The sequence below is a fragment of the Elephantulus edwardii genome, unplaced genomic scaffold (genome assembly GCF_000299155.1).
Source record: "Elephantulus edwardii isolate Elephantulus edwardi_28Jun2011 unplaced genomic scaffold, EleEdw1.0 scaffold00043, whole genome shotgun sequence".
Taxonomy (NCBI): Eukaryota; Metazoa; Chordata; class Mammalia; order Macroscelidea; family Macroscelididae; genus Elephantulus; species Elephantulus edwardii.
The window spans coordinates 15,378,595-15,394,479 of NW_006399793.1; the positions used below are offsets into that span (position 1 = coordinate 15,378,595).

A 15,885-nucleotide genomic window follows, 5' to 3' on the forward strand; every position below is an offset into this window, starting at 1 on the left:
TGTGTGTGTCAGAGACAGTGCGATTGGCACAGGATAGAGCAGGGTTTAGGGCTGTTGTACATAGGGTCGCTATGAGTTGCAAGCGACTGGATGGCACATAACATCAACAACAGCAAGTAATACAGTAGGTAGGCACTTTAGAAGTGTACCTTTTGCAAAGGCAGTTACGCTGGCTGGAGCACAGAAGCAGTTGTGAGGACGGCACAGGATCATGCAGTGTTTTGCTTTTTTGAACATAGAGTCCCAATGAGTCAGAACCAAGTCAGTGGAAACAAACAGTAAAAGCAACAACACATTAAAAGAGCTTGGTATAACACTGTTCATTATCTTAGAGAAATGAGTCTGTTGTGGAGAACTGTAATTTCCTAGGAAGAAGCCATTACTATGTCCATATCAAAATAAATTGGTAGCTCTGATTTCCATGTCATTCAAAGCTCCTGAGCCCCGACTTTGAGAAGTTTCAGAATTTTGACAGCTTAGCCCTCCCTCTTCTCCCAGATCCAGAATGCGGGATAGTTGCAAAGATGATGTGATGTTGTTTGGAATTCAATAATCTGAGTTTCTGAAAATGAATTATTAAAAGTGAAGAGAGATGACTGGTGAAAGGCTATATTTGACAGAATATGTAATTTTGTTACTTAAAAAAAAATTCATTGCTGCCGATTTAATTCCGACACATTGTGACACTTCAGACCAGAGTAGAACCACCTTGTAGGATTCTAAGTTTATAATCTTTACGGAAACCAACTGCCACATTTTTCTTAGGACAGTTGATTGGGTCTGAACCACCAACCTTTTAGTTGACAACTGATAGCTTTTTCACTCTACTGCCATGGCTCCTTTATAAAGGACACATAGATCATGAAAATTACTTTGTTGTTTTTTTATGTCCTTTAAGTTTTCCATGTGCATTGTAAAATGTCAGAATGCTACTCAGGTGAGCTTCTGTCTTGTGAAATTTTACAATACCAAGGGAGCTCTGGTGGCCTAGTGGCAAGAAGCTGCGCTGCAATCCCGAAGGCACACAGTTCAGGTCCACTAGCTACTCCATGGGAGTAGGATGGGCAGTCTACTCCTGTGTGATTAGCTGCTTTTGAAAACCTGCCAGAGGGTCAGCTGTGGGTCAGTTCAGATGCAATGGCACACAACAACAACTACAACAATGAAATACTTGGATTTTTAAAAATTATATGCTCATTTTCATAGATAAAAAATGACAATTTCATGTGGTTCAACCAAATAATATTAAGAAATACTGTGTATTTTGTTGTCCTTAAAAGCTGAAATAATTGGATCTCTGAGTTGTATGTTAGGCTACCCAGTAGTTATATGTTGGGTCCATAGAAGGAAGATAAGGGCATCTGCTCCTGTTAAAATTTAGTCTCAGAAACCTGATGGGAGGCTGCCAGGAGTCAGAATTGATTCCGCTGCAGTGGATTTAGCTTGAGTTTTAGGTAAATGGTAAGAGTAGCTTATTCTTTTTATTTGCTTTTTTAAAACAGAAAAAATGCCTGTCTTAAAGGCTGAAGCATCACATTACAACGCCGATTTAAATAACTTGCTGTTCTGCTGCCAGTGTGTGGACGTGGTGTTTTACAACCCAGACTTAAGGGAAGTGGTGGAGGCCCACAAGATCGTGCTGTGTGCTGTGAGCCATGTGTTCATGCTCCTTTTCAATGTCAAGAGCCCCACTGACATTCAGGATTCCAGTATCATCCAGACTGCCCAGGACCTTTTTGCTATAAACCGAGATCCTGCATTTCCAGGTGCTAGTCCGGAGTCTCCAGGTAACCCACCGCTGCGAGTCATTGTGAAGGACGTCCACTTCTGCTCCTGTTTGTCAGACATCCTGCGCTTCATTTATTCAGGTATTTGTCAGATGGTTCTGGCTACTTATGCTCTCTTTTGTTTTGGAAATGGAGCGTGCCTATGATGCTCACAAAAACTGATTTTAAATCTGCTTTCTTTCCACCATCCAACATGAAGTTTTATCTATGAAATATTACTTGCTTTATGTAGAGAAATTAGTCCAAGACTTTTTTTACTTTCCTATCACTTTTATTGTTAAATCTAGTCTAAAAGCGAGCTCTGGTGGCTTAGTGGCAAGAAACTGCACTGCAATCCCAGAGGTATGCAGTTCAAATCCACTAGATGCTGTGCTGGAGAAGGAGGGGCAATTTCCTCCTGTACCTGTCAGATCTGATTTGACAGTACACACAGAAAAAGTAAAATTAAAATCAACTATTTGGGTACATTTGTTTGAATATTTTGCTCAAATTAAATCCTTTGGTGTTCTTTAAATGTAAAACTGTAATGCTTCTTCTGGGTTCTGACACTAGTATTTGATCGAAGTGACATTTCCTATGTAAATGTCTTTGAGTGTTATGTACAGAGTTTAAAACATGATGGTTTGAGTATAAAATTTGGTTTGATACATGATACAGACTGTTCAAAGTTGTATATTTAAATTCAAGGAAATGTTTTTGTGAACTATTTCTACTGGATAAATGTATTTAAACTAAAATAATTAAAAAAAAACAAAACAAAACAAAATCTAGTCTAAAAACAGTAATCTCTTCTTGCCAGGAAGTAATGAATGCCAGTAGTTTATTTTTGTCTCAATTATCAAAATATGAAAACATAAGGATCTATTGTCTGCTTTAACTTTAAAGAATATTTTAACTTAAAATTTTCCAAGTGGCCTAGTAGTAAGAAGCTTGTGCTGCAATCTCAAAGGCACATGGTTCGAATCCACCAGCTGCTCTGCAGGAGAAAAATGAACAGGCTCCTCCCATGTAATTTACTGTCTCTGAAAACCTGATGGAGCATCTTCTATGGATCAGTTCTCACTTAACAGCTCACAACAGCAACATATAACAAGTTTCTACAACTTCATATATATTCACTATTCTGTCTGACTCACAGATGTTTTGAGAGAGTTTAGGAGAGACATGAATAGGGTAATCCAGTTTAGAAACAGGAAATTAGTGTCTAAACTTACTCAGGCTGAGTTCTGATTGATTTTGACTGTGGCTCTCTTTGTTAATGTTTTCCTCTCTTACTTTTCCCTTTTTAAGATTAAGCTCATCAATACTTTTAGGTTTTTTTTCTTTAAAACTCCCTAGTAACTCTATAAGGAATAGTAATTTTGTCTGAACCACTTTAGTAAGTCTAAGTACTCTATAAAGAATGGAAAAGAATGGATGTAAGATGATTTTGAAAGTTGTTATGTGCTGGTGAGTTGCTTGTGACTTATAGTGACCCTACATACAACAGCTCTGAACTCTATCCTGAGCCAACCTTATTGTGGTTGACACACCTACCCTCATTACCCCAGACACTGAGTCAGTCCATCTCATCTCAGGGTCTTCCTCCTTGTGCTGTCCCTCTCCACTCCCCAAGTATAATGTCCCTCTCCAAGGACTAGTCCCTCCTTACAGCACGCCCAGAGTATGTCAGACAGAGCTTCAGAATCCTTGCCTCCAAGGAGCAGCCTGGCTTCACCCTACATAGGACGACCCTGTTTGTTCTTCTAGCAGACCATGGTACATTCAATACTCTTCTCCAGCACCACAGCTCAAAGGCATCAATTCTCCTTCTATCATCCCTAGTCATTGTCCAGTTCTCTGACACAAAACAAGTGATTGCAAAGACCATGGCATGTATCAGACGCACCTTATCTCCAGACTGACATCATTGCTCCTGTACTCTGGAGAGGTTTCTGACAACAGACTTTTGCAATGCAATGTGTCTTTTGATTTCCTGGCTACTGGTACCAAGACTGTTTATTGTGGAGCCAAGCAAACTAAAACTGTTAACAATCTCAATCTCTTCACCATCTATCATGATGCCGCCGGCTGGCCCAGTGGTGAGAATCTTTGTTTTCTTGATGTGGAGCTTCAATTGACCCTCTGTCCTCCTCAGTTTCAGCAAGCAGGGTTGTGTCATCTGCATAACACAGGTTCTTGATTAGTCTTCCTCCAATCTTGATGCCACACTTTTCCTCATAGAGCACAGCCTCCTGGATGATCTGTTCTGCATATAGATCGAAAAGGTTTGGAGATAGGACACATCCCTTGCATACACCCTTCCTGCTTTTGAACCATGCAGTGTTTTCTTGCTCTGTTCTGATCACTGCCTCCTGGTCCAAGTATAGGTTTCACATAAGCACAATCAAGTGTTCTGGGATTCCCATTCTTCTCAGAGTCAGCCACTATTTGTTGTGATCCACACAGTCGAATGACTTTGTATAGTCAATGAAACATAGATATATGTTTTTCTGTATCTAAATATAATATTTCTAAAAGCTTTTCTTTAATTTTCTTTTTTCTCCCTCTTGGATTCATATTCTGATGCTGGACTGTTGGACCAAAGCCATTCCTAGCCTGTACAAGGAATGTCTGAGATGTTTATAATCTGTCTTTAGAGTTTAAAATTAGAAATGAGCAAGAGTTTATAAAGGCCTGAAAATAAAGTAGATAACATTTCTTGTAGGTAGAGAAGTTTTGATATAGCCCTCAGTTGAAATGACTGATGTTAAAAATAAGGGTTGTTTTCTTTTTAATTTGGTTTGTGGTTATGTCATTGTATACATTAAAATAAAAATTTTTGTTTGAGAAAAATACAATTGCAACATGCAACTTAAATGGACTAAAATATGTATGTTGGAATAGAATGCACTAGTAGTTGTTAAACCTGTTGTTCAGTAAAATATTAGTTTGAGAAAGGCATAAATAACCACTTGTACGTGCACACACCGTCCCCACCCCACAGTGCTTTCTATGGACCGGGGTTTCTGTAAGTTTAGGTTGAGTTAATGAGTAAGTTCTAGCACCTCTGAATTTTCATTTGCGTGGACTTCACAATCATGACAGATTCTTATGTTTAAAATTTTAATTCCTCGTTTCAGAGTTTAAAGCAGTTTGAGATGCCAAATATTTAAATGTTAATCTTTTTTAAAAAAATTTAATGATGTGGTTAAGAAATCATAAAGAAATTGTATGACTTTTCTTTTTTCAATGACTTTACTGTTGATATGAGTTATTCAACAAGTTTCCCATAATATCAGTGGAATATTTCAAAGACATGTGAGCCCTTCGACCTTAGTGGAGAGTCTGTTAATATAGCAGCAATAAAATAAATAAATGCTTTCCCAGTGACTGAGCTTTCGTAATTATCTTCTAAGGAGTGATTTTATTTAAATTTCAGTATTAGTACATGTGAATGTAAAATATTATTTAAAAGTCCCGAAAAGGGATAAGAAGAAAAGTTGTCTTCATACTCCACACCTCCAATTCTTTTGTCCTCTCCCCAAGAATTACTTATCTGTTATGTTTCTTATATATTCACTCTATTAATATTTAAGGAAGGTTAACATACACTTAGCTTCATGTAAGGGAGCTCTGGAGACCTAGTAGTAAGGACCTGTGCTGCCAACCCAAAGGCACACAGTTTGAATCTGCCACCTTCTCAGAAAAGAGATGGTCAGTGTCCTCCTGTGTGATTTACTGCCTCTGAGGCTCAGCTATGTGTCGGTTTTGACTGTGCAGTACATAGCAACGTTCCTCGCTTATGGAACCTTGGTGACATAGTACATTATGTGTTTGGTTGCTGAGACGTCAGCAGTTGCATCCTCCAGTCACTTGTTGTCAGAAAGATGCATAGTCTCAGAAATCCAATGGAGGATAACTCTATGGCTGTGGGTTTGGTTTGATTGTTGGACATTCCTCACTTACTAAGTGTACATTTTCAGACATTTCACACTTTGTTGTTATGTACCATTGAGTCTGAACCAACTCATAGCTGACCATCAAATGGGTTTTCAGAGGCAGAAAATTGTATGGAAGGGGAGATTGCCCGTCTTTCTCCAGTGGTGCAGCTGGTGGATTTGAACAGTGTGCTTTTTGGTTGGCAGTGCAACTCCTTACCATTAAGCCACCTGAGCTGCCTTTCACACTAAGGACAATGTGAAATAAATCAACTGTTTTGTGCATTGACTGCATACATCTGGAAATAAGCAGTACCAAAGCATGTGTCAATGAATCAAGAGTAACAAAGGGCCATTTGGTAATTGAGTTCCTATTTTTCCTTTTGGAGGCCCACCAATATAATGGGGGACAAAGGCTGTGATGGTGTTTGTCAACTTCTTGTTGTTGTTTGCCTTCAAGTCAGAACCAACTGACTCATAGCTGGTTTTCCATGGATTTTCAGAGGCTTTAAATCTCATAGGCAGAGATTGTCTGCTTTCTTTTGAAGAGTAGTTGGTAGAGTCAAACCAAGTACCTTAGTCTCAGCAGCGTAACCTCTTAACCGTTACACCACCAGGGCTCCCTTTGGTGCCAACTTGACTGGCCCATAATTCTCAGTAATCTGGCAGTTCAGTAAAGAAATTTAGCCATCATATAGTTATGTAGCTTTCCTCTATGTCATGATCTGGTCTGATCACTCTCCATTTTTGTATAGCACCAATTTTTAAATAGTGAGCTGGTCTTGCTACCTACCAGTATTAAGAGAGGGGCAGGTGTACTTGGGAAAGTTGCTTTAATAAAAATGTAATCCTTGGTAACTGCTATTTCCTGAGCCCCACAGGTAGTTTTCCATGGCTAGAGCTTGAAGTGCAAGGTGTTAGCTGTCAGGATGAAGCTGGCAGTGTTGGTGAGCAGTTCTACCTATGGTAGAATTTGAAACTCCATTATATTGAGTTTATCTCTGCTAACGGTGGGCGGATGGAGCAGAGCAGGCAAGACAGGAGTTTGGTTAAAATTTCCCTCTCACCTGGATGATCAGCTTTAGGAAGGCCCACATTCGTACACTGGTAGTTGGAAAGACAGCTTGTCCTGCTTCTCAAATATTAAAGTACATGCAGAGCACTTGGGGACCTTTTTACTGCAAAGGTCTAGGAAAGGGCCCAAAATTCTGAATTTTCAGCAGCCCTACTGGAAATAGAGGTGGCTCGAAAGCCTGTGCTTGGAATACAGCCCAGAGACTAGCAGAGGAATGCAGTTACTCGTTTTGGGGCACAAAGTCAAGTTAGAGCCATCTACAAGATTGACCAGATGCTGAGCAGTTAGGAGCTTAGGTTCTCATCTGTGTTATCCACAGCCTGAAATTGGGGCACATAAATGCTTAGTAGTTCTGTAGAAACTGAGTGAGCTTGGGATTCGGGATTGGAGGCAGAGGACCAGATGGGATGGAGAGTTTGCTGAGAGAGTTGTAAACCCTGAGCCAGTTCAGAGCACTGGCCTCTTAATCTGACACTGAGCTGCCTTGTGTCTGCTCCTGTCTGCTCTGAACTCCTTCTGAACACAGTGTCCCAGGTAGGAGGAGGTGGAGTCACTTGTGATTGACCTGGGGCAGAAGGGAGACCCTTTTGCTTGTTGAGGAGAGGGGCAAATAACTGGTTCTACAGGATACCTGTTAATGATTCTTTTATTATTTGCAGATTATCACCTCCAACTCAAGGAAACTATATGTATGCATTGTTTTTTTGAAAGTATTACAGCTGTCTTTGCCCAGTAAATACATTTGGGGAAACATACAGAAAACCTGAAACATCTAGATCCCCCTATCAGAAAAATATCTAAGCATTTAGCAGTTTCCTTAAGCATGTATTAGTATCTTGTTTTATCTTCTAGTGTTTGTTTCTCTGTGTCTAAGTTACTGCTTTTTAATATATAGGATTTTTTCAATATTATATTGGTTTGCATATAAAATTTGTATACATTGTGTTTTATTCATAGACATTGTGTTTCACACATTCCTTCATAGACTTTGTGTATCATATGATCATTTTAATACATTTTGTTTTATAAAATGAATCACCATTGAACTATGCCTACTATTACCCTTTTCAAGGACCCACTTTTAAAGTGGTACCCCCGGTTGGGGGGTGGTGGTGGGAAGACAGGGCAGGGGGAAAAGGAAAGATCTTTTCACAGGGTTGCATAATTTAGTGAATAGAGGGAGGGAGTGAAAGAATTAAAAAGATCCTGAAAAATTAGTGGGGACCTGAAGACACACAGGTTTTTTTATCAACTCTAACAAAAATTTTAAACCTACATTTGTATCAGACACATCAAATAAAGAGATTAAATGTGCCATATTTGTTGAAAATGTTCCAAAAAAAAAAAAAAACAACAACCCAAAAACCCGGAACACAGCTTCTAAGACACAATTATGCAGTGGGTTCCTGACAAAGGGCTTGGTCTCCCTGGGGCCTTTGCTAAGGAACTGTTAAAGAAGATTGTTTGTCCTCCTGTAAGTCAGGCTGACTATAAACACCCAGCTCCATGGCACAGCATGCTAAGCAATATTTGCTCGGAGAAAACAAAGGCTGATGTACTTTATTAACCCTGCCTCCTGTCATTTTTAAAGTGAATGTCTTAATCCTTTTAAAAATAACATTATTTTTTTCCTCAGCAGTTTGTAATTCTGTATCTGCATTATACCACAGTGAACATTTGATTTCTTTTTTTTAAGACAATCTGTTTATTAATTTGGCTAACACTTTCTACCTCTATATAAAGACTTGATTTATTTTCTTACTCAGATATGCCGGTAAAAAGACATAGTAGAAATAGAGACCACTTCCAGGGAGGCTTTCTTTAAAGACTCAACAGTTATCCTTCAGGTATGAGATTGAATAAATAGTGTGCTCATAATTAAAAAAAAAAGACACAGAAACAGTATGTCTGTTTGTCATATATTAATTTTCTGTTGAATAATAACTAATACTGCATAATGCATAAGCACTTAATGACTAACCCTAAAAGCTCAATGAGTAATCTGAAAAGTGAGGCCGGAAGGGAATAGTAATCCATAAATCATGTACAATAGTAACATTCTTCAAATACTTATGCAGCCTTTAGGCTTGCAAATTATTGAGTCACATGCCCCAGATGGTTAGGAATTTGAATAGTTTTAACAGTCTCAAGATTTTAGCTTTGAGTTCCTACTGCCACAGTGGACCTTAGGACTTCACATTGGTTATTGAAACCATGCCAAAGTACATCAATATGTAGAAGGGAGATTTCATCTTCAGTTTGTGTAAGAATTTATTTTTATGCAAATAACAGGCACCTTTTATACTTTTTTATATTGGTTTTGCCAGCTACCTTCACCCCTTAGGATATATTTTTGTAAACACACTATTCCAGCTGCTTTTTATAGCAGTGAGTAAAAATAAATTGACGTGGGGGAGGGAGTGGTTGTAGAATGTGTATGTTATTTGTAGAAGGTGCATGTTGTTTGAATTAACTTTCCCTATTCTCTCCACCTTCTAGTTTCTGTTCCGTGACATCCTCTTCTCAACATTACTCAAAAGCACGTTAAATAAAAGCAGCGAAACGTTAGCTAAAGAAAATCTCATTCTAAAATCATGACTTTATAGGATTTAAAATTGTAAAAGATTACTTGATTAACATTTTTGTAATTATTGAAACAGCCCTATCATTATAGTGTCCGTGAAAATTAGTCTTATTTTAATTTTGAGGTATAAATTTTTTCTCATTTTTCAAGTAGACCAGTGATTTCTAGGGATTTTTTTCCATTACAGTTGAGTTGATTCTGACTCATGAGCCTCAGGTTTATCCAGTAGAATTGCTCCATGGCATTTTCTTGGTTATGATCTTTGTGGAAGCAGATTGCTAAGTCTTAACTTCATGATTTCCCAGGGTAGGATTGAACTGCTAGCCTTTAGTTTAGTAGTAGAGTGCAGACAGTTTGTGCTATCCAAGGACCTTCTGAGGACAGTCTTCATGGGAGCTTTCAGACTAGGGTCAGCTAAGCAGCAGGACTGGCCATCTCTATCTGAAATGATGGATCCTTGAAAATCCTATGAATAGCAGAAAAACGTTGTCTGAGAGAGTGCCAGAGGATGAGCCCCTAGGTTGGGAGTCACTGAGACTGTAACTGGGGAAAAGTGATCTCCTGAAAGTAGAGTCTGCAGTAATGATATCAGTGGAATGAAGCTTTCACCCAGTGAATGGTCTTCACTTGCTGAGGTATCATATCTCAAAATGAGAAACAGGGGCAGACATCCATTAATAATTGGAACTTGAAATGTGTCAAGTAAAAATCTAGGAAAATGGGGAGTTAATGCTTAACTTCAACGACCTAAAATTGTATGCTCAGTTATGTATGTACGTGCATAAGATATGTTTTTGGAAAGACATAAACTAATCATCTAAAAATAACTTTTGGATAGCTTTTATATTCTTTATTTCTTTTTGTTTCCTTTCCAATTTTATATTTTAAAAGTGTCAAGAGAGAAAAACACCACTATTTAAAAACTTGTGTAGTCTCCATTGCTTATAGAATAAAAGTAGTGTAATTCACATCTCAAAAATAATTGAAAGCATAAGAGTTAGTCTCTTAAGGTATGAGTGAATTAAAATGGACTGGTATTGGCTTTTTTGAATCAAACAGTCATGATCATCTAAGCCAAGAATGTGAGTTATAAAAGAATGCTGTTACATTGTTGTCAGAAGATCTGTTCTGAAATACAATGCTGTCAGTGATAATATGCATGTATATTCAACAAAGACTGGTTAGTAGGACTAATAAGCAAATAAATGCACCATTAGCGGATGCCAATGGTGAAGAAATTGAGTATTTCTTCCAACTTCTACAGGCTGAAATTGATCGAACATACAATGAAAGTGTATTAATAATAATTGCAAGAATGTGACAGCTGGAAGACTCATCAACAACCTGTGTCATCATGCACATCACACAATCTTTCTCACCAAAACTGAGGAAAACTTGAAGCATTTGCTGCAGAAGATCAAGGGTCGCAGCCTTCAACAGGGGTTATATCTTAACATCAAGAAAACGAAGATCCTCATTACCATTGGCAATAGGCAGTGTCATGATAGATGGAGAAGAGATGGAGGTTGTTAATGATTTCATCTTGCTCAGACCCACCATCAATACCCTTAGCACCAACAGTCATAAAATCAAAAGATGAGTTGCATTGAAAAAAATCTACTGTCAAGGACCTCTCCAGACTCCTCAAAAGCAATGATGTCTGTCTAGAGACTAAGATATACACCCAGTGCAGGCCCTGGTCTTCTCAGTTGCTTGCTATGCATCTGAGAGCTGGATAAATGATTAATGATGATTGAAAAATAGATGCCTTTGAGTTGTGGTGCTGTAGAAGAGTATTGAATATACCATGGACTGCTAAGAGAACAAGTTGGTCTGTCCTCGAGAGAGTGAAACCAGTTTGTTCCTAGGAAGTAAGGATTGTGACGTTCCCTCTCACATACTTGGGCATGTTGTTAGGAAGAACCAGTCCTTGGAGAAGGACATCATGCTTGGAAGTGTGGAGGGACAGTGCAAGAGAGGAAGACTGGAGATGGATTGACACAGTAACTGGCAAATGGGAGTAGGTGTGTCAGAGATGGTGAGTTTGGCTCAGGATAGGGCAAGGTTCAGAGCTCTTGTTTATAGGGTTACGATGAGTCACAGTCAACTAACTCAGTGGTACCTGACAACAACAGAATTTAAAAGTGCAGAAGTTGAATAATTCATTCATTGCAAATACATTTAAAAAAGACACAGTGGATTATACACATAGGCCTTGCCTGATGGAATAACCAAAAATGAAATTGACCTCATTATGCAAAGAAATCCTGGAAAAGCTCAGTATCATCAGTAAGAACAAGATTAGGGGCTAATTGTGGAACAACCAGTTACTCATGTGTAAATTCATATTGGTGCTGAAGAAAATGAAGATAAATCCACAGGAGCCAAAACAGAGTTTGAATTTAACCCATCTGAAAACCATCTCAGCAACAGCTTTAATACAGTGAACGTATGTGACAACAACATTCAGGAACTGGTCCAGACATAAAAATACACCAAGTAAAATCAACTTCTAAATTAATAATAGGGAACAAGAAATACTAGTCTATGAATAAGAATTAACTCCAGTGTAAAAAGAGGGAACAAGTATTGTATTTACAGAAGTTACAAATGGAGAAGTCAGGACAATTTCAAGATAGAGTGAACGGTTTTAGACATGGGAATAAAACTGTAGTTTATAGGGTAACCCCTAAGGAAATGTATATACCTTCACCTTAAGATAAAAGAGATGAAAATAACAAACTTAGCAATCACTAAAACAACAGAAATTATAATGAAAACCAGTAGCAAAATGGACTCAGCACAGAAAAATAGATGAAACAAAGAAAACCACAGTGCCATAAAAAAGGAACTGGTTAAAATGTATAGAAAACTCCAACACCTTAACACAAAAAAGGGAAACAACCCATATGCAAAGTGGGTAGCTGACATGAAAAGACATTTCACTAAAGAAAACATTCAGATGTCCATTAAGCCTGTGAAGAAATGGTCACGATCATTAGCTATTAGAGAGATGCCAATCAGAACAACCATAAAATAATATTTGACTCCAGCAACCATAGAAAAGTTCAACAGGATAGCAGACAACAAACACTGGTGAGGATGTGGAGAATTGGGACCCTCTTAAGCTGGCTAATGGGAATGTAAAATGGTGGGACTATGATGTAAAAGTTTAGTGCTTCCTTCCAGAGAAAGTTTGAAATAGAGATACTATTTGATCCAGCAGTCCCACCATTAGGTATATATCCTAAAGAAATATGAGCTGCAACATTAAATGCCAATGCACACTATGTTTGTCATTTACCCTAAAAAAGAGATGGGATACAATTTATTAACTGGATCATTAGTGGATGCAATGTATAGATATTGTGCATTCAGAGTGGGAAACTATGCAACACTAAGGAAAAAAGAAATACACAAAACAGAGCATAACACAGATGACATCATGGTAAGTGAACTAAGTTACTAAAGGACAAATACTGTATAATACCACTGTTATAAAAAGCTAAGATTTTTTTTTAAAAAAAAGCTAAGATTTACACACGGATAAATGAATTCTTGGATTGTTACCCTTCATGAGAAGGGAAGGGATAAGGAATAAAAATTAGCAAATAGATATTAAACACATAATAAAATGGGTGAAAAGAAAGGCAGTATCCAGTAAAGGGTGATCAGTACAATATCTTTAAAAAAAACAAAAGACAGAAAAGTATATAGAAGTGAAAATCAGAATTATAGGGAGGAAGTGGGGACAGTGCAGTTGGAGAAATTACATTGTGGGTATTGAAATTCATGTTTCTGAACAAAATATGTGTGAATAGTTAAATGAAAAATTAATTTGCTCTGTAAATCTTCACTCATATCACAATTTAAAAAAAAATAGAAAAAGGAAAAAACCACCAAACCAACAGGAACTAAAGATCAGGATGGCCTCAGAAGCTCTGTGCCGTCTTCCTGCTTCTGCCCTGGGGGGCCTGGATAGACTAGTTGAGCTGCATAGTGGTGGTGGAGGTGGGGGCAGCACCTCTTCCTCCTTACCTGGCACCAGCAGTGGCAGGAGTGAGTGGCTAAGGTACCTGATGAGACTGTTTGAGGACTGGCTGTGCCTGAATCTAGTGGGGCATTGGTGTGGTTGGCACAAAGGATGTAGACATTGTGGAGTGCACGTATCTGCTCCCTCTGTGTGAATATGATCGGGGCGGGGGGTAGGGGTGAGGGCAGGCAATGGGAAGAAGAATCACCAGTGGTATGTGTGCAATAGAGAGAAATCAAGTGAATCTCTCCAGGCTATCTTAACTCAGAGTTACCTTGGTCATGATATGCAGATCTTTCTAAACAACAGAATTGAGGAAATTGGACTGGCTGTTTATCCAGTTATACAAGTCTGTGTTAGCCTAGTCTAGAATATCTTCCAGTGGTTTGCTAGGAAGAGGATAAGTGTTTTTGTTTTCATCAGGTCAACTTTAGAGACTGCTTAAAATAAATCCAGATTGGAAAGTCTGTGGTGGTGTTGGTAGGTGCTGTCGAGTAGAACACGATCATAGCAACCCTGTGAATGACACATCTGGAGCTCATCCTGCTCTGTGCCATTTTCATCATCTCTGACACACTTGAACCCATTGCTCCAGTCACTGTGTGACTCCACCTGCTTGAGGGTCTTCCTCTCCTTCACAGTCCCTCCATCTTCCCAAGCATTATGTCTCTCTCCAGATAGCTCTTCTAACAACATACCCCAAGTATGTGAGACAAATCTTTATTATCTTTGTTTCCAAGGAGCATTCTGGATGCACCTCCTTCAAGATATTTATTTGTTCTTTTGGCTATTCATGCCAAAAGTACTCTTCTCCAACACCACAATTCAAAGGCATCAATTTTTCATCTGTTATCTTTATTCATGGTCCAGCTCTCAGCAGCATAGCAAGTGATTGAAAAGACCATGGCCTGAATCAGGCACACTTTAGTCTTCAAACTGACATCATTGCTCCTCAATAATTTGGATAAGTCCCTGACTGAAGACTTTCCCAGTACAATATGTCTCTGGATCTCCTGGCTGCTGGTACCAAGATTGATTGTGGATCCACGTAAGATAAAGTCATTGACAGTTTCATTCTTTTCTCCATCTGTCATGTTGTAGGTATCTTTATTTAGTTGTTGGAGGAGAAGTCATAAAAATCAGGAGCCCTCATTTCAGAGTGACTGATGGATTCAAACTGTCTGCATTTAGGTTGGCACTGATTCCTTACCTGCTGGCTACCAGAGCTCCCTGAAACGAGAATTCTGTCAAAAATCTTCAGAAAAGCTAACTTTGGCTTTGTTATTGAAACTTTTACTGTTCCTGTGTGAAGGTGACATGTGTATAACTGTTGTGTCCTTGATGACTCTTTGTTCTTATACCCATATAAGCACACAGTTTGAAGTCTTCAGAGTCTGCCCTAAGAGTGCACTCTCCAGAAAGAGCTTTGTGGAAACTTATCATTTTACTTCTAAGAAACATCTGTGTTCCCTTTAACAAGCATGGAAGTAGAGAATCAGAATATACCTCACATCTGCTGTTTGCTGGGGAATCCCGGGCAGGAAAATAGTTAACGTGTTTGGCTGCTGGCCAAAAGGTTGGAGGTTCAAGTTCACACAGAGGCATCTTGAAAGAAAGGTCTAGTCATTTACTGCCTAGAAATCATTCACTGAAAAGCCTGTGGAGTGTAATTCTGTTCACATATGTAAGATTGGCATGAGTTGGAATGGATTCATTGGCAACTGGTTTGGTTTTGGTTTTGTGTTTGCTGCATACCACCAACTATAGATTTTGATAAAGAATAAGAATTCTAAAAAAAAGCAAGCAGTGGTCATTAGCCCACTCAATGCACATTAGAATCTGAGAGACTTTTACACTGTGTTGATGCCCCTGAATTTTTAATCTAATTATCTTGTGTAAGAACTTCTCTAGTGATGTGGTGGTAGTATGGTAAGAGCTTTTTAGTGGTATAATGGTAGTATCTTTTACTTTTCTACCCATTGCCTTAGAACTGACCAGATGACATGTGGAAATGTTTAAGTAAAATGGGTCTTTGATGGTATGCCCACCATCCTAGCTGCCCAGGTGATCTGGTCTCCAGCTGTCTCCACTATGGACACGTGGTTTGCCATTGGTCAACATCTACAACATCAACAGCTGCAACGCCATGTAAGAGACAGTTCACCAGACTGTGGTGAGGGGTAGACTGAGACTTGGAGATGGACCCAGAGTTAAAGATTTGCTTGCTGGACAATTGAAAGAAGAGCTGACTTGTGACTGCTATGATGAGCCTCCCTCCAAGTCTGACGCCACATTCTTCTTCATAAAATCCAACTGCTAGAATGATTTGATATGCATCTAGATTAAATGGGTATGGAGAAAGGATATAACCCTGTCATACACCTTTCTTGATTTTAAACCAAAGCCAAAGGTGAGAAAATCGAGGAATTCTACCAATTGGCCCTGTGGTGAGAATCTTTTTTGCCTTGATTTTGAGCTTCAATCCA

The 15,885-nt window shown here is 38.7% G+C and overlaps 1 protein-coding gene across 1 annotated transcript in view; it reads left to right on the plus strand.

Moving 5' to 3' along the window:
• RHOBTB3 (Rho-related BTB domain containing 3) overlaps positions 1-15,885 on the plus strand; it is a 135,024-nt gene that overhangs the window by 40,604 nt on the left and 78,535 nt on the right. Inside the window, exon 6 of the mRNA XM_006885372.1 lies at positions 1,503-1,868. Within this exon, the coding sequence (XP_006885434.1) occupies positions 1,503-1,868 (366 nt within the window). The remainder of the gene's footprint in view (positions 1-1,502; positions 1,869-15,885) is intronic.